At 38.9% G+C, this 18,376-nt stretch overlaps 1 protein-coding gene across 6 annotated transcripts in view; it reads left to right on the top strand.

Moving 5' to 3' along the window:
• Positions 1 to 18,376, top strand: part of DNAAF4 (dynein axonemal assembly factor 4) — a 124,091-nt gene that overhangs the window by 2,323 nt on the left and 103,392 nt on the right. For all 6 annotated transcript variants that reach the window (XR_013162414.1, XR_013162412.1, XR_013162411.1 and 3 more), the window contains exon 3: positions 2,976 to 3,109. Coding sequence is in view for 2 of the 6 variants with exons in the window: in XM_077127982.1 (XP_076984097.1) it covers positions 2,976 to 3,109 (134 nt within the window). In the remaining 4 variants the exon portion in view is untranslated. The remainder of the gene's footprint in view (positions 1 to 2,975; positions 3,110 to 18,376) is intronic.

Below are 18,376 nucleotides of genomic sequence, written 5' to 3'. Positions count from 1 at the left end.
CTCCTTGCAGTGGAATTTTATTTTTTAATTTCCATGACCATGACTGAGTTAGAATTTTTCTCTAAGATCTGATATTCAGTTCAGAAAATGCTGACTAAAGTAGGTTACTATAGCCAGGTTGCTTTAGTTCCTTAGTGGGTCCCAAACTACCTGAGGAATTTTTATTGTTGTTGTTATTGTTTTAAATTAGATTGCTTCTATCCTGCCCTTGCCTCCTTTTTTGATTCAGTAAACCTGTGGTGCAGCTTTGGGAATATGCTGTAAAATATATCAAGGATGTTCTAAATATTTTAATTTGTTTCAACTCCTGTTGATACACTTAATTTTGAAGTTAAAAGGGATCTGAACCACCATCTATTTATAATGGTTCATGTAAAAATAAACAGGTGAAAAGGGATACAACTCCCTACATGATTCTGATGACTGGTCAGGTTGGATAACCATTAACTTAGATATTTATGTACATCTCTCTTTGGGTAGCCAAAAGGTTTCCTCAAGAAATATCTGTCCACTACCTTTTTAGGATATAAAAAAAGAGTCTTATCAGGAATCTTGAAACTTTCCCCATGACAGAGTTTTTGACAAAAACACTTTCTATGTCACGTTCCTTTCTTAATCTTAGGGCTGCCTTATCTAGTGATGAGAAGGTGATTTTCTTTCCTAATCATGATCTTTCTTTTTGTTGTACACTTTCTCCTTTTATTGAAAAGCTACTTGGCTCTCTTCTTTCTTGGTTTAATGGTCAGTTTTTCCAAATTTTGGCTCTTTAGACCAGGGTTTGGTAAACATTTGCTATAAAGGCCCAAACAGTATTTTAGGCTGTGTGGGCCATATTGTTCCTGTCACAACTACTCAGCTCTGTTATGTAGCATGAACATACCCATAGACAATACCTAAATGAATGACATAGGCTGTGTTTCAATAAAACTTTATTTATGAACCCTAAAATTTGAATTTCATCTAACTTTTATCTGTCACAGAATATTATTCTTCTGATTTTTTTTTAAACATTTAAAAATGTAAGAGCCATTTTTAGCTTTTGGTCTATAGGAAAACAGGAGGCCAGATTTGTCAGGTGGGCCATAACTTGCCAACACCTGATTTAGACTAATCAAAACAGTCTAAACTCATATAACAATTAATGAACATTGAAACCAGGTTTTAGATTCTGAGTAATCAAACTCAGTTAACATACTACTCAGTGAGATTACTTATTTAAACAATTTTTTTCATATAAAATATCATGGACCGCCAATCTATATTTCAAACCTGTCTGCCTCATTATACAAAATATATTTGTTCCATCTTTTCCTGGAAGTTCTTTCTTTAAAAAAAGAGAAAAAAAAAACCCTTTTTATCATGGTAAAAAATATATGACACACAAAAACGCACGATTTTAACCAATAGTGGTTACAATTTTTGAGTGCACAATTAAGTGGCACTAATTACATTCACAATGTTGTGCAACCTTCACAGCCATCCACTTCCAAAACTTTTTTTATCATCCCAAACAGAAACTCTGTTCCCATTAAGTAATCACAGCTTATTCTCCCTTCCTACCTCATCCTGGTAATCCCTGATCTACTTCCTGTCTCTATGAATATGCCTATACTAGATATTTCATATGAGAGAAATATACAATATTGTCCTTTTATCTTAAAATTGTTTTATGATTAACTCTTTACTTCTTTTAGGTATGGAACATTGCATTTGAAAAATTGATATTCTTTTGCTTGTTTCTCTTTTTGAAGCTAGTCTTTCTACCTCTCTGTTATTAAATAGGGGGACAATTGGGGAGGGGCTTCCAGACCTAATTCCAGTCCTAATTCCCAGCCAAGATCTTAGATGAATAAAAATTACATCCTTTTTGATTACCTCCAACTGAAATTTAACATTTCCTTTAATTGTGAATGTAGGTGACAAACAAGGGTAATATCAACAGAAATCACAAATATTTTCATATCACAGATGCCTTTATCTTTTGCAGTCATTAGTACTTTGAAATTATAGTTTCTGATTAGACTTGTATATTACTTAATGCATTAATAAAGAAAACACATATCACAGATATCACTTTTAGTATTTTTGAAGTATATTTTAACATAACTGGTTTTCTTTTAATCCTTTGTGTTTTGTTTTATGCATTAAAAAGATTATTCTGAGGAAGAGTACATAAGGCTTCACTGTACTGCCAAGGAGTGTGCTACACGAAAAAGGTTAAGAATCCCTCTCTAGAGCCTGACTTATGCTTCCCCTACCTGCCCTGCCCCCCACTTGAGTTTCCTCCTTTCCCCTTCCTTTTTTATATTCTCAAAGGCCAGATCCATTTCCTTAGAGGATGATCCCTCCCCTAAGATAATTTATGCACTAATAGATTCCAAACAACAGGTTGTAAAACACTGAGTTGATAAATATAAAAATGATTATGAATGATAAAGTTCTTTGTATAACATGGCATGTCACTTTATAATTTTCTGAGGGCTAGCCTTGTGCTCTTCATATGCATAAATTACCACTTTAGGCTTGTCAAGGTGATTGATCTTATGGAGTGGTCTCAAACCATATTTCTTTTCTAGGAATCCCCATAGTAATGATTTACTGTGATCAGGTTTATAAGTAAATAGTCCTAGTTTAACAGCTGGCAGAAAGAGGGAGGAGAGTATATGTGTGTTCCTCCCTCTGTCCTGTCCTCCTTCCTTCCTTGCTCTTTCCTCCCTTCTTTTACTCTCCCTCATCTATTTCTCCTTTGTGCCCCCCCCCACCCCATGTTCATGCCCTCCCTACCCTTTGTACCCCCTTGTTCATTTTGTAATACTTCATTATTATTATTATTACAATTACTTGCTTATCTTTTGTTATTAGCTTCTTGGCCATCTAAATTTTGGTCAAAAGAAATCTCATCCTGTTAAGCATTTTTCTCTTAAGTAAGTAAAATGCATCCCAATTCTAATTTAGTGATATTCTTTACGGTTTAGTTGACAAACAGATGATGCAAAGAATAAGGGAAAAATCTATTTTACAAGCACAAGAGACAGCGAAAGAAGCTGCCGAAGCAAAAACTGCAGCAAGGCGGGAAGATCAAAAATATGCACTGAATGTCATGATGAAGGTAAGTTGCAGATTGATAGGAAAGTTCTTTAATTAAAGAAATATTAGTAATCTAGATAAGGGTAGTTAGTTCTAACTACTGTATTTCCTCAGCATTTTGTTCATGCTTTGGTTTTGGGACTTACTGTGTGTTATAGATATAGGCTATCTGCTACTTATTTACATGTGTTCCTGAAAATCTGTGTGAAAGTTCAAGGCATAAAAGTTGCACCATATGGATGTTGTTTATGATTAACACTGCAAATATAGATAAGTTCTTTCATGAACTGTTACAAATGTGTGACACTGTACAAAGAGTTAATAATAGAGTGGTATATGGGGAAAAAGTACCTGTTGCAAACTATGACTATAGTTAACAGTAATATTAATTAATATTCTTTCCTCAACAGAAACAAATATACCACACCAAAATAGGGGTCAATAATGGGGGTGGGATTAGGGGTAGGGGGTTGTTTCAGTTTGCTAAAGCTGCCAGAATGCAATATAACAGAAATGGATTGGCTTTTACGATGGGGATTTATTAACTTAAAATTTACAGTTTAAAGTCATGAAAATATCCTAATTAAGGTATCAACAGGATGATACCTGGACTCTGAAGACAGGGCACTGGCATCCGGGATACCTTTGTCACATGGGAAGGCCCATGGAGATGTCTCCTGGTTTTTCTCTCCCAGGTTTCCTTGCTTCCAGCTTTAGGCATTGGTGGCTTCTCTCAGTTTCTCTGGGGCATCTCTGAGCTCTCTGGATTTTTTCTATGTGTCCTTTATCCTCTCATAAAGGACTCAACAGTACAACACACCCTCTATATGTGGAAGTAGGTGGCTTAACCTTTGTGAAGTTAAGCTTGAATACCAACTGAGTGATTAGTGGCTAAATATAGGATTATGGAAAAGGGGTGAATTTTGTAGGATCACACATGAATAATACAGATTAGGGTGTTAGCTTGGGAAAGAACAGAATATGGGAGAGGAAACTTTTGCTTCAAAGAAATGTTCAAAGATTGTAAGTGACTAGGTAGTACCTATGTCCTCAGTAGCAAGGTTTTTGAGATGGAAGTAGCACAATCAATTGGGCAGCTCTAAAGAAGGAAACAGTTTGTAAAAATCTGTTATCAGAGATGAATGAGATTACTGAACAGGGAGGACAACATGAAGGCTAAGGAACAAAAGTATAATATTAACTCATTTTCATCAATCCAAGCCTGGTTTTAAAAAGCTACTAAATTTTATTTTGTCTTTCAGTTTTGTCAAATTTGTTTCTTGAATGTGAAGGCTAGTTAAGCAGAAGCTTTTAAATGTACATAGCATGAAATATCCTAGTATTGTATCTTGGTCTGCAATAAACCAGGGCCCTGGCTTAAGAAAGCTTTCTTGATCAGAAAGCAGAAGCGAATCTTTAAAAGATACCAAACCAATCATGACAAGTTATGGAACTGTAGAGTATAAAAATTAAGAATTTTTCCAAAAAAGAAAAGCCCTGGACGAGATGGCTTCACAGGTGAATTTTACCAAGCATTCCAAGAAGAATTAACACCATTCCTGCTGAAGCTCTTCCAAAAAACTGAAGAAGAGGAAACACTGCCTAACTCATTCTGTGAAGCCAACATCACCCTAATATCAAAGCCTTCTAAAGATACTATAAAAGAAAACTACAAGCAGCTAGAAGGAAAAATATGAGAGGAGTTTATGGTAGCCCATGAAAAACTCTGGGATCTATCCTATAATCACTTTTTTTTTTTTTATTTTTATTTTTTTAATTTTTTAATTTTTTTATTAACGGAAAGAAAAAAAAAAAGAAATTAACACAACATTTAGAAATCATACCATTCTACATATGCACTCAGTAATTCTTAACATCATCACATAGATGCATGATCATTGTTTCTTAGTACATTTGCATTGGTTTAGAGGAACTAGCAACACAACAGAAAAAGATATAATATGTTAATATAAAGAAAAGAAATAAAAGTAGTAGTAATAGTAAAAAACAACAACAACAAACAAACCAACAAGCAAACAAAAACAAAAAAAACCCTATAGCTCAGATGCAGCTTCATTCAGTATTTTAACATGATTACTTTACAATTAGGTATTATTGTGCTGTCCATTTTTGAGTTTTTGTATCTAGTCCTGTTGCACAGTCTGTATCCCTTCAGCTTCAATTACCCATTGTCTTACCCTGTTTCTAACTCCTGCTGAACTCTGTTACCAATGACATATTTCAAGTTTATTCTCGAATGTCCGTTCACATCAGTGGGACCATACAGTATTTGTCCTTTAGTTTTTGGCTGGATTCACTCAGCATAATATTCTCTAGGTCCATCCATGTTATTACATGGTTCATAAGTTTATCTTGTCTTAAAGCTGCATAATATTCCATCGTATGTATATACCACAGTTTGTTTAGCCACTCTTCTGTTGATGGAGATTTTGGCTGTTTCCATCTCTTTGCAATTGTAAATAACGCTGCTATAAACATTGGTGTGCAAATGTCCGTTTGTGTCTTTGCCCTTAAGTCCTTTGAGTAGATAAGTAGCAATGGTATTGCTGGGTCGTATGGCAATTCTATATTCAGCTTTTTGAGGAACCGCCAAACTGCCTTCCACAGTGGTTGCACCCTTTGACATTCCCACCAACAGTGGATAAGTGTGCCTCTTTCTCCGCATCCTCTCCAGCACTTGTCATTTTCTGTTTTGTTGATAATGGCCATTCTGGTGGGTGTGAGATGATATCTCATTGTGGTTTTGATTTGCATTTCTCTAATGGCCAGGGACATTGAGCATCTCTTCATGTGCCTCTTGGCCATCCGTATTTCTTCTTCTGGTAGGTGTCTGTTTAAGTCTTTTTCCCATTTTGTAATTGGGTTGGCTGTCTTTTTGTTGTTGAGTTGAATAATCTCTTTATAAATTCTGGATACTAGACCTTTATCTGATATGTCATTTCCAAATATTGTCTCCCATTGTGTAGGCTGTCTTTCTACTTTCTTTTTTTTTTTTTTTTTTTTTACATGTACAATCAGTAATTCTTAATAACATCACATAGTTGCATATTCATCATTTCTTAGTACATTTGCATCGATTTAGAAAAAGAAATAAAAAGACAACAGAATAAGAATTAAAAGAATAATAGAAAGAAAAAACAAACAAACAAAAAAAAAACAAAAAACCTATACCTCACATGCAGCTTCATTCAGTGTTTTAACATAATTGCATTACAATTGGGTAGTATTGTGCTGTCCATTTCTGAGTTTTTATATCCAGTCCCGTTGTACAGTCTGTATCCCTTCAGCTCCAATTACCCGTTCTCTTTTTTTTTTTTTTAATTAATGGAAAAAAAGAAATTGACCCAACATTTAGAGATCATACCATTCTACATATGCAATCAGTAATTCTTAACATCATCACATAGATGCATGATCATTGTTTCTTTTTTTTTTAATTTTTTTATTAATCAAAAAAAAGAAAAGAAATTAACACAACATTTAGAAATCATTCCATTCTACACATGCACTCAGTAATTCTTAGTATCATCACATAGATGTATGATCATCATTTCTTAGTACATTTGCATCGATTTAGGAAAAGAACTAGCAAAACAGCAGAAAAAGATATAGAATGTTAATATAGAGAAGAGAATTAAAATAATAATACTAATAATATATATATATATAAAAAGGAAAAAGAAAAAAACAAAAACAAAAGATACAAACACACAAACAAACAAACAAAAAACCATATTTCAGGTGCAGCTTCATTCAGTGTTCCAACCTAGTTACATTACACTTAGGTATTATTGTGCTGTCCATTTTTGAGTTTTTGTATCTAGTCCTGTTGCACAGTCTGTATCCCTTCAGCTCCAATTACCCATTATCTTACCCTGTTTCTAACTCCTGCTGGTCTCTGTTACCAATGATATAGTCCAAGCTGATTCTCGAATGTCGGTTCACATCAGTGGGACCATACAGTATTTGTCCTTTAGTTTTTGGCTAGACTCACTCAGCATAATGTTCTCTAGGTCCATCTATGTTATTACATGCTTCATAAGTTTAGTCTGTCTTAAAGCTGCATAATATTCCATCGTAGGTATACGCCAGTTTGTTTAGCCACTCGTCTGTTGATGGGCATTTTGGCTGTTTCCATCTCTTTGAAGTTGTAGATAATGCTGCTATAAACACTGGTGTGCAAATGTCTGTCTGTGTCTTTGCCCTTAAGTCCTTTGAGTAGATACCTAGCAGTGGTATTGCTGGGTCGTAATCCATTCTGCCATTCTATGTCTTTTGATTGGGAAATTCAGTCCATTAACTTTTAGTGTTATTACTGTTTGGATAATATTTTCCTCTACCATTTGGCTTTTGTATTATATATATCATATCTGATTTTCCTTCTTTCTACACTTTACTCCATACCTCTCTCTTCTGTCTTTTCGTATCTGACTCTAGTGCTCCCTTTAGTATTTCTTGCAGAGCTGGTCTCTTGGTCACAAATTCTCTCAGTGACTTTTTGTCTATAAATGTTTTAATTTCTCCTTCATTTTTGAAGGACAATTTTGCTGGATATAGGAGTCTTGGTTGGCAGTTTTTCTCTTTTAGTAATTTAAATATATCATCCCACTGTCTTCTAGCTTCCATGGTTTCTGCTGAGAAATCTACACATAGTCTTATTGGGTTTCCCTTGTATGTGACAGATTGTTTTTCTCTTGCTGCTTTCAAGATCCTCTCTTTCTCTTTGACCTCTGACATTCTAACTAGTAAATGTCTTGGAGAACGCCTATTTGGGTCTATTCTCTTTGGGGTGCGCTGCACTTCTTGGATCTGTATATTTAGGTCTTTCATAAGAGTTGGGAAATTTTCAGTGATAATTTCTTCCATTAGTTTTTCTCCTCCTTTTCCCTTCTCTTCTCCTTCTGGGACACCCACAACACGTATATTTGTGCGCTTCATATTGTCATTCAGTTCCCTGATCCCCTGCTCAAGTTTTTCCATTCTTTTCCCTATAGTTTCTGTTTCTTTTTGGAATTCAGTTGTTCCATCCTCCAGTTCACTAATTGTAGCTTCTGTCTCTTTAGATCTACCATTGTAGTTATCCATTGTTTTTTCCATTTTTTCTTCTTTGTCCTTCACTCCCACAAGTTCTGTGATTTGTTTTTTCAGATTTTCTATTTCTTCTTTTTGTTCAGCCCATATCTTCTTCATGTCCTCCCTCAATTTATTGATTTGGTTTTTGAAGAGTTTTTCCATTTCTGTTCGTATATTCAGCATTAGTTGTCTCAGCTCCTGTATCTCATTTGAACTATTGGTTTGTTCCTTTGATTGGGCCATATCTTCAATTTTCCGAGCGTCATCCATTATTTTCTGCTGGTGTCTGGGCATTTGATCAGATCTCCCTGGGTGTGGGACCCAGCTGGTTGAAAGGTTTTTCTGTGGAATCTCTGGGCTCTGTTTTTCTTTTCCTGCCCAGTAGGTGGCGCTCGTGGCGGTCGTTTGTCTGCGGGGCAGTCGGCCCGGGAAACCGCGCGTGGAGGCGGGGGTCGCTGGCCGTGGCTTGGGGGAGTGCCGGTCCAAATTGCCCAGCTGGCCCGAGACGCCAAGCGTGACGGGAGGGCCCCACTATCCAACGTTCCCAGTCAGACCGGGGAGCCACGTGCGTGGAGGGGACCCCAGACGCCAGCCACCCCAGCCGGGAAAACGTGCACCCCTCGGGTATCTCACAGCAGTGGATTCTCCCTACCCGTTCAGCCGTTCCAGAATGGGGTACGCTGTCTTTTTTGGTCTCTGTCGTGACTCCGGGAGCTGTTTTGTATTGTTTCTGTTTCTTTAGTTGCTTTTCTGGAGGAGGAACTAAGACCCGCGCGTCTTACTAAGCCGCCATCTTCTCCGGAAGTCTTTCTACTTTCTTGATGAAGTTCTCTGATGCACAAAAGTGTTTAATTTTGAGGAGCTCCCATTTATTTATTTCCTTCTTCAGTGTTCTTGCTTTAGGTTTAAGGTCCATAAAACCACCTCCAGTTGTAAGATCCATAAGATATCTCCCAACATTTTCCTCTAACTGTTTTATGGTCTTAGACCTAATGTTTAGATCTTTGATCCATTTTGAGTTAACTTTTGTATAGGGTGTGAGAGATGGGTCTTCTTTCATTCTTTTGCATATGGATATCCAGTTCTCTAGGCACCATTTATTGAAGAGACTGTTCTGTCCCAGGTGAGTTGGCTTGACTGCCTTATCAAAGATCAAATGTCCATAGATGAGAGGGTCTATATCTGAGCACTCTATTCGATTCCATTGGTCGATATATCTATCTTTATGCCAATACCATGCTGTTTTGACCACTGTGGCTTCATAATATGCCTTAAAGTCCGGCAGCGTGAGACCTCCAGCTTCGTTGTTTTTCCTCAAGATGTTTTTAGCAATTCGGGGCACCCTGCCCTTCCAGATAAATTTGCTTATTGGTTTTTCTATTTCTGAAAAATAAGTTGTTGGGATTTTGATTGGTATTGCATTGAATCTGTAAATCAATTTAGGTAGGATTGACATCTTAACTATATTTAATCTTCCAATCCATGAACACGGTATGCCCTTCCATCTATTTAGGTCTTCTGTGATTTCTTTTAACAGTTTTTTGTAGTTTTCTTTATATAGGTTTTTTGTCTCTGGTTAAATTTATTCCTAGGTATTTTATTCTTTTAGTTGCGATTGTAAATGGGATTCGTTTCTTGATTTCCGCCTCAGCTTGTTCATTACTAGTGTATAGAAAAGCTACAGATTTTTGAATGTTGATCTTGTAGCCTGCTACTTTGCTGTACTCATTTATTAGCTCTAGTAATTTTGTTGTGGATTTTTCTGGGTTTTCTACATATAGTATCATATCGTCTGCAAACAGTGATAGTTTTACTTCTTCCTTTCCAATTTTGATGCCTTGTATTTCTTTTTCTTGTCTAATTGCTCTGGCTAGAACTTCCAACACAATGTTGAATAATAGTGGTGATAGTGGACATCCTTGTCTTGTTCCTGATCTTAGGGGGAAAGTTTTCAATTTTTCCCCATTGAGGATGATATTAGCTGTGGGTTTTTCATATATTCCCTCTATCATTTTAAGGAAGTTCCCTTGTATTCCTATCTTTTGAAGTGTTTTCAGCAGGAAAGGATGTTGAATCTTGTCAAATGCCTTCTCTGCATCAATTGAGATGATCATGTGATTTTTCTGCTTTGATTTGTTGATATGGTGTATTACATTAATTGATTTTCTTATGTTGAACCATCCTTGCATACCTGGGATGAATCCTACTTGGTCATGATGTATAATTCTTTTAATGTGTTGTTGGATACGATTTGCTAGAATTTTATTGAGGATTTTTGCATCTGTATTCATTAGAGAGATTGGTCTGTAGTTTTCTTTTTTTGTAATATCTTTGCCTGGTTTTGGTATGAGGGTGATGTTGGCTTCATAGAATGAATTAGGTAGTTTTCCCTCCACTTCGATTATGTTGAAGAGTTTGAGGAGAGTAGGTACTAATTCTTTCTGGAATGTTTGATAGAATTCACATGTGAAGCCGTCTGGTCCTGGACTTTTCTTTTTAGGGAGCTTTTGAATAACTAATTCAGTCTCTTTACTTGTGATTGGTTTGTTGAGGTCGTCTATTTCTTCTTGAGTCAAAGTTGGTTGTTCATGTCTTTCCAGGAACCTGTCCATTTCTTCTAAGTTGTTGTATTTATTAGCATAAAGTTGTTCATAGTATCCTGTTATTACCTCCTTTATTTCTGTGAGGTCAGTAGTTATGTCTCCTCTTTCATTTCTAATCTTATTTATTTGCATCCTCTCTCTTCTTCTTTTTGTCAATCTTGCTAAGGGCCCTTCAATCTTGTTGATTTTCTCATAGAACCAACTTCTGGTCTTATTGATTTTTCTCTATTGTTTTCATGTTTTCAATTTCATTTATTTCTGCTCTAATCTTTGTTATTTCTTTCCTTTTGCTTGCTTTGGGATTAGTTTGCTGTTCTTTCTCCAGTTCTTCCAAGTGGACAGTTAATTCCTGCATTTTTGCCTTTTCTTCTTTTCTGATAAAGGCATTTAGGGCAATAAATTTCCCTCTTAGCACTGCCTTTGCTGCGTCCCATAAGTTTTGATATGTTGTGTCTTCATTTTCATTTGCCTCTAGGTATTTACTAATTTCTCTTGCAACTTCTTCTTTGACCCACTTGTTGTTTAAGAGTGTGTTGTTGAGCCTCCATGTATTTATGAATTTTCTGGCACTCCACCTATTATTGATTTCCAACTTCATTCCTTTATGATCCGAGAAAGTGTTGTGTATGATTTCAATCTTTTTAAATTTGTTAAGACTTGCTTTGTGACCCAGCATATGGTCTATCTTTGAGAATGATCCATGAGCACTTGAAAAAAAGGTGTATCCTGCTGTTGTGGGATGTAATGTCCTATAAATGTCTGTTAAGTCAAGTTCATTTATAGTAATATTCAGGTTCTCTATTTCTTTATTGATCCTCTGTGTAGATGTTCTGTCCATTGATGAGAGTGGTGAATTGAAGTCTCCAACTATTATGGTATATGTGTCTATTTCCCTTTTCAGTGTTTGCAGTGTATTCCTCACGTATTTTGGGGCATTCTGGTTCGGTGCGTAAATATTTATGATTGTTATGTCTTCTTGCTTAATTGTTCCTTTTAATAGTATATAGTGTCCTTCTTTGTCTCTTTTAACTGTTTTACATTTGAAGTCTAATTTGTTGGATATTAGTATAGCCACTCCTGCTCTTTTCTGGTTGTTGTTTGCATGAAATATCTTTTCCCAACCTTTCACTTTCAACCTATATTTATCTTTGGGTCTAAGATGTGTTTCCTGTAGACAGCATATAGAAGGATCCTGTTTTTTAATCCATTCTGCCAGTCTATGTCTTTTAATTGGGGAATTCAGTCCATTGACATTTAGAGTTATTACTGTTTGGATAATATTTTCCTCTACCATTTTGCCTTTTGTATTATATATATCATATCTGACTTTCCTTCTTTCTACACTTTTCTCCATGTCTCTCTCTTCTGTCTTTTTGTATCTGACTCTAGTGCTTCCTTTAGTATTTCTTGCAGAGCTGGTCTCTTGGTCACAAATTCTCTTAGTGACTTTTTGTCTGAGAATGTTTTAATTTCTCCCTCATTTTTGAAGGACAATTTTGCTGGATATAGGAGTCTTGGCTGGCAGTTTTTCTCTTTTAGTAACTTAAATATATCATCCCACTGTCTTCTAGCTTCCATGGTTTCTGCTGAGAAATCTACACATAGTCTTATTGGGTTTCCCTTGTATGTGACGGATTGTTTTTCTCTCGCTGCCTTCAAGATCCTCTCTTTCTCTTTGACCTCTGACATTCTAACTAGTAAGTGTCTTGGGGAACGCCTATTTGTGTCTAATCTCTTTGGGGTGCGCTGCACTTCTTGGATCTGTAATTTTAGGTCTTTCATAAGAGTTGGGAAATTTTCAGTGAAAATTTCTTCCATTAGTTTTTCTCCTCCTTTTCTCTTCTCTTCTCCTTCTGGGATACCCACTACACATATATTTGTACGGTTCACATTGTCCTTGAGTTCCCTGATACCTTGTTCAAATTTTTCCATTCTTTTCCGGATAGTTTCTGTTTCTTTTTGGAATTCAGATGTTTCATCCTCCAAATCACTAATTCTATCTTCTGTTTCTTTAAATCTGTCATTGTAGGTATCCATTGTTTTTTCCATCTTTTCTACTTTATCTTTCACTTCCATAAGTTCTGTGATTTGTTTTTTCAGTTTTTCTATTTCTTCTTTATGTTCAGCCCATGTCTTCTTCATGTCCTCCCTCAATTTATCGATTTCGTTTTTGAAGAGGTTTTCCATTTCTGTTCGTATATTCAGCATTAGTTGTTTCAGCTCCTGTATCTCATTTGAACTATTGGTTTCTTCGTTTGACTGGGCCATATGTTCAATTTTCTGAGCGTGATCCGTTATCTTCTGCTGGCGTCTGGGCATTTAGTCAGATTTCCCCGGGTGTTCGACCCCACAGGTTGAAAGATTTTTCTGTGCAATCTCTGGGTTCTGTTTTTCTTATCCTGCCCAGTAGGTGGCGCTCGTGGCACACGTTTGTCTGTGGGTTCCACCAGTGAAAGTTGCTGTGGGTCCTTTAACTCTGGAAAATTCTCGCCGTAGGGAAGGTTCGGCAGCCGAAGCGTCTTGGAAGAATGCCAGCCGGCCTGAGGTTCCGAATGCGGGGAGGGTAGCCGGCCGTCGCAGCACAGGAGAGCGTCTGGCCAAATTAGCTAGTCGGCCCGGGGCACCAAGCGTGGCGGGAGGGCGCCAGCTGTCGCAGCCGGGGAGAGTGCACTGTTCCCAGCCGACGGGGGAGTCACGTGTTTGGAAGGGATCCCCCGGTCACTGTTCTCCGCAGTCTGGGGATTTCCGACCCAACTATCTCAGTTGTTCCGGGGGGCCTCGTGTGGTGGGGGCACCAGCCTCCGCGGCCTAAGGGGACCGCCTGTCCAATTCTACCAGCTGGCCTGGGAAGGTGGAAGGGAGGGACTCCGGTCGCTTGCCATCCCACCCAGGAAAGCCCGTGCCCCTTGGTGATCTCACCGGAGCTGGTTCTCCCAGATAGTCAGCCGTTCCAGGATGGGGTACGCTGTCCCTTTGATCTCCCTCATGGCTCCGGGAGCTGCTCTGTATTATCTCCACTCCCCCAGTAGCTGTTCTGGAGGAGGAAAGGTGAGGGCGGCAAGGCTGTCGAGGCTGGTGGCGGAGGAGCACGGTGAAGGCGGGGGAAGAGGGCACCGTGGTGGTTGGAGAGCAGCCGGAGCAGGAGGGGGAGGAGGGGGGAGAAGGAGGGCGGGCGGCTCGGCTGCTGCGGGGCGTGGGCGCCGCGCGGCGGGCCGGTGGAGAAAGAGAGGGGAGAAGGAGGGCGGGCGGCTCGGCTGCTGCGGGGCGTGGGCGCCGCGCGGCGGGCCGGCGGAGAAAGAGAGGGGAGAAGGAGGGCGGGCGGCTCGGCTGCTGCGGGGCGTGGGCGCCGCGCGGCGGGCCGGCGGAGAAAAAGCTATAATCACTTTTTGAAGAGTCCTTTAAAAACTATTGCTTTTTTATTTCTTTACTTTGTATATATGTTACACTATACAATAAAAAAAGTTAAAAAAAACAACTACAAAAAAAAAAAAACAAAAAAACAACTACAGACCAATCTCTCTAATGAATATAGACTCATTATATTCAATATAGAATGAAGACCCATGTTATTCAGAGTTCCTCTCTCAACTGGAAAGGCACATGGTGAAGTCTGCTAGCTTTTTCTCCAGGCTTCTTGTTTTTATGAAGCTCCTGCAGGGGTGTTTTTCCTTCTCTATCTCAAAAAGTCTCTGCCTGAGTGGGCTGTCAAGTTTTTTCCAAAATGGTTCCCTCTTATAGGATTCCAGTAAGCAACTCCATCTTGAATGGGTAGAGACACATCTCCATGGAAACCATCTAATCAAAAGTTACCATCCAAGACTGAGTGGGTTACATCTCCATGGGAACAATCAAAAAGCTCCCACCCAGTAATATTGAATGAAGATTAAAGGACATGGCTTTTCTAGGGTACATAAGAGATTCAGTCTTGCACAAATACCAATAAAAATTCCAACAGCCTACTTTGCACAAATGGGAGAGCTAATTATCAAATTACTTGGGAGGGCAAGAGACCTTGAATTGCTCAAAGCATCTGAAAAAGAGGAATGACGTGGGAGGACTGACACTTCCTGACTTTAAAGCATATTATAAAGCCACAATGGTCAAAACAGTATGGTACTGGCATCAAGACAGACATTTTGATCATAAGAATTTAATTAAGAACACAGAAATAGACCCTCAGGTCTATGATCATTTGATTTTTGACAAGGCTCCTGTGTCCACTCAACTGGGATAGAACAGATAAATGGTGCTGTGTCCTGACCAAAAGGAGAAAAGAAATGTAACAAAAGAAGGTATCAGTGGCTAAGAGAGTTCAAATAGAGTTGAGAGGCTATTCTGGAGGCTATTGTAGTTATGCAAGCTTCAGTTAGATAGTGCTAATTGCCATGGTTTGCCAAATCCCTACCACCATCATTCCTGTTAACCCTAAAGAACACCTAGGGCTCTATCTGAGATTCTACAACTAAAGTTTCATGCCCTAAGTTTACTTTCCAGAAACTTGTAACCTCCATATGGTTCCTAGGCCAGATAAGTCCTTAAACACAGGCCAGCCTCCCCAAGAGCATCAACTAATTCCATCCCCCTATCCTCTTTACAACAAGGAAAACTTAGAATGAGCATAGGCTTAATATCCCTAAAGATAGGGAGAAGTATCAAAGGAGAAAGAGGAGTTGCAACAGCAAAGATAGGAATTAACAAATGAGTATGACTGCAGAATCATTATATTGCTATTTCTTTTAGTCTCCAGTGGCTTGAAGAAGCTGGAAGGAAAAACCTGATGGTGGAAGGGTAACCCATATCAAACTCTGAAATCTGTTCTATGACTGTGTTAAAATGTATTTTGAAATTTATTGCTTTTCTGTGTATGCTTTATTGCACAATAAAAAAACATAAATAATATCCATTTGTAGAAGAATGAAAGAGGACCCCTATCTCACACGCTATACAAAGATTAACTCAAAATGGATCAAAGACCTAAATATAAGAGCCAGTGTCATAAAATTCTTGGAAGAAAATATAAGACATAGGAGTCTGTGCCGAGCAAAGATTCTTCATCCTGCTCCTTCCTTCTAGGTGCATTCAACATTGACTATACTGAGTAGTCCACTTCACTGGGGCTGACTCCTGGCTGAGTCCTCTGAACATGACCTTAGTAACTGAGCCCGACATGGGAGAGGCACATTTCACCCCCAAAACCAGAACCCAATGTTTGCTGTGCTGTGCACACACTGCATTCATCAACTCCCAAATCTGATTTTTCCACCCATTGTTGATTCAGACCTTTCCATAAAGGTTGAAGTTTAATTTCTCGGTTCTGATGAGGTAGCATATTCAAGGTATGTGGCTTAGCATACCTTCTAGTCCCCTTCTCCCTGTCTTTGCACTCCTGTGGGCTCTGCGCTTCCATGTTAGGCCCCAGTTTTCTGCTTCTCACTTCCTCAACTTTTGCATCCAGGGCTGCCTGTGGATGTGGCCCCAGGCATCCCAGAACTGTGGGCACCTCCACAGTGTGTTGTGCAGGGACTTAGCTCGCGTCCTTGTTCTGGAAGCAGCCCCATGACCCATGACTCACCCCACACCCCATGCATCTGAACCCTGTCACCTGCCCCCACTCCCCTCACTCCAAGCACTCCTGCCCCACCAATCCCCAGTGCATGTACCTGCCCCACCCTCCTACCTCAAGTGCAGCTTATCCTACCTCTCCTGCACCCCTTCTGAATACTACCTCCCCCTCCCTGCTTCTTGCAGGCTGTCGCCAGTTGTGGTAGGTAGATTCAGTGTCAGCTTGGCTAGTTGAAGGTGCCTAGTCCTATTGCTGTGGGCATGAGCCAACAGTGTGTGAACCTCATCTGTTGCTGATTACATCTGCAGTCGGCTAGGAGGTATGCCTGATGCAGTGAATGATGTTTGATTTAATTGGCAGGTACTTAAATGAGAGAGCTCAACGTAGCACAGCCCATGCAGCTCAGCATACTTCATTTCAGAACTTGCAGCTCAGCCCAGGGTTTTGGAGATGCAGAAAGGAATCACACCAGGGAAAGTCATTGGAACCCAGAGGCCTGGAGAGAAGGCCAGCAGAGATAACCTTGTGCCTTTCCTCATAAGAAAGAACCTCAGTTGAAAGTTAGCTGCCCTTCCTCTGAAGAACTATACATTTTTAACGAAATAAATCCCCTTTTATTAAAAGCTAATCCATCTCTGCTGTGTTGCATTCTGGCACCTAGCAAACTAGAACACCAGTACATAAAGGCTGTGGGAGCATACCTCCATACTCAGGCTACACCAGCCCCTGACCCATAGTATTGCACAGCCTCACCCCACCCACCCTGAGTTCTGCACATCAGTTTACAGCACTCCTAGACCCATGTGTGTAATTGGCCCCCAATCATGTCCTTCAGCTCTGGGAACATGAGTTTATTGCATTCCTAGACCCGCACATTCACATGGCCCTCAATCACACTTCCCAGCTCTGAGAAAGCACTGACCTAAACAGCCGGGTCACATCCATACTCAGCCTATGCAGGTATAACACCGACCCACTGCCATAGCTCTGTGCATGTGCATAAAGGGCCCTGTGCCCTAGACCAGTACACGCTAGGGTTACCTTCCCCAGACCTGTCTACCCACACAGCTACATCTTCCCTGGCTGCTGTCTGCCCACGTTCACAAGCATCTGTGTAACATCCCCAGTGTGTGCCTATACCTGTGCTGCAATGCATCACTGCACTGTTGTGCCCCATCCCATACCCTGCACCCTGCTACACATCCACCCCACAAACACAAGGCTTTAAACTACTAGAATAAACCAACTCCCAAAGTAAATCAATCAAGATATTTACATGTGACAAAAACAACAAAAGCTTACTAAGCATATCACAATGCAAATACAGCCCAGCCTAACAACCAAATTAAAATACCAGAGGAGACACAGACATTCAAACAACTAATCAAAGATGTTCATATAACTCTACTTAATAAAATAAGTGGGATGGCTAATGACATAAAGGAGATCAAGAAGACGGTAGATGAGCATGAAGAGAAATTTGAAAGAATAAACAGAAATACAGCAGATGATATTAACAGAGATTAAAGACTCTGTTGACCAAATAAAAAATATACCAGAGGCACACAACAGCAGATTTGAAGAGACAGAAGAAAGAATAAGCAATAATGAAATGAGAAGGGAAAACTGATTTCAAACATTCAAGACAGCAAATGGCAAAAAAGATGGGCGGTTTATTTTTTTATATTTTTTAACATATTCCGTTCTACATGTATAATCAGTAATTCACAATATCATTACATAGTTGCATATTTATCATCATGATAATTTCTTAGAACATTTGTGTCAATTCAGAAAAAGGAATAAAAAGACAACAGAAAAAGAAATAAAACAAAAAACAGAAAAATAAATTATACATACCTTACCCTTCCCTTTCATTGATTACTGGCATTTCAATCTAAATTTATTTTAACATTTGTTCACCCTATTATTTATTTTTGTTCCATATGTTATACTCATCTGTTGACAAGGTAGATAAAAGGAGCATCAAACATAAGGTATACACAGTCACATTGTGAAAGCTATGTTA

Source organism: Tamandua tetradactyla, chromosome 14 (assembly GCF_023851605.1).
Source record: "Tamandua tetradactyla isolate mTamTet1 chromosome 14, mTamTet1.pri, whole genome shotgun sequence".
Taxonomy (NCBI): domain Eukaryota; kingdom Metazoa; phylum Chordata; class Mammalia; order Pilosa; family Myrmecophagidae; genus Tamandua; species Tamandua tetradactyla.
Note: the sequence above shows the minus strand (reverse complement) of the source record. Positions and strands in the feature narration are given on the sequence as shown.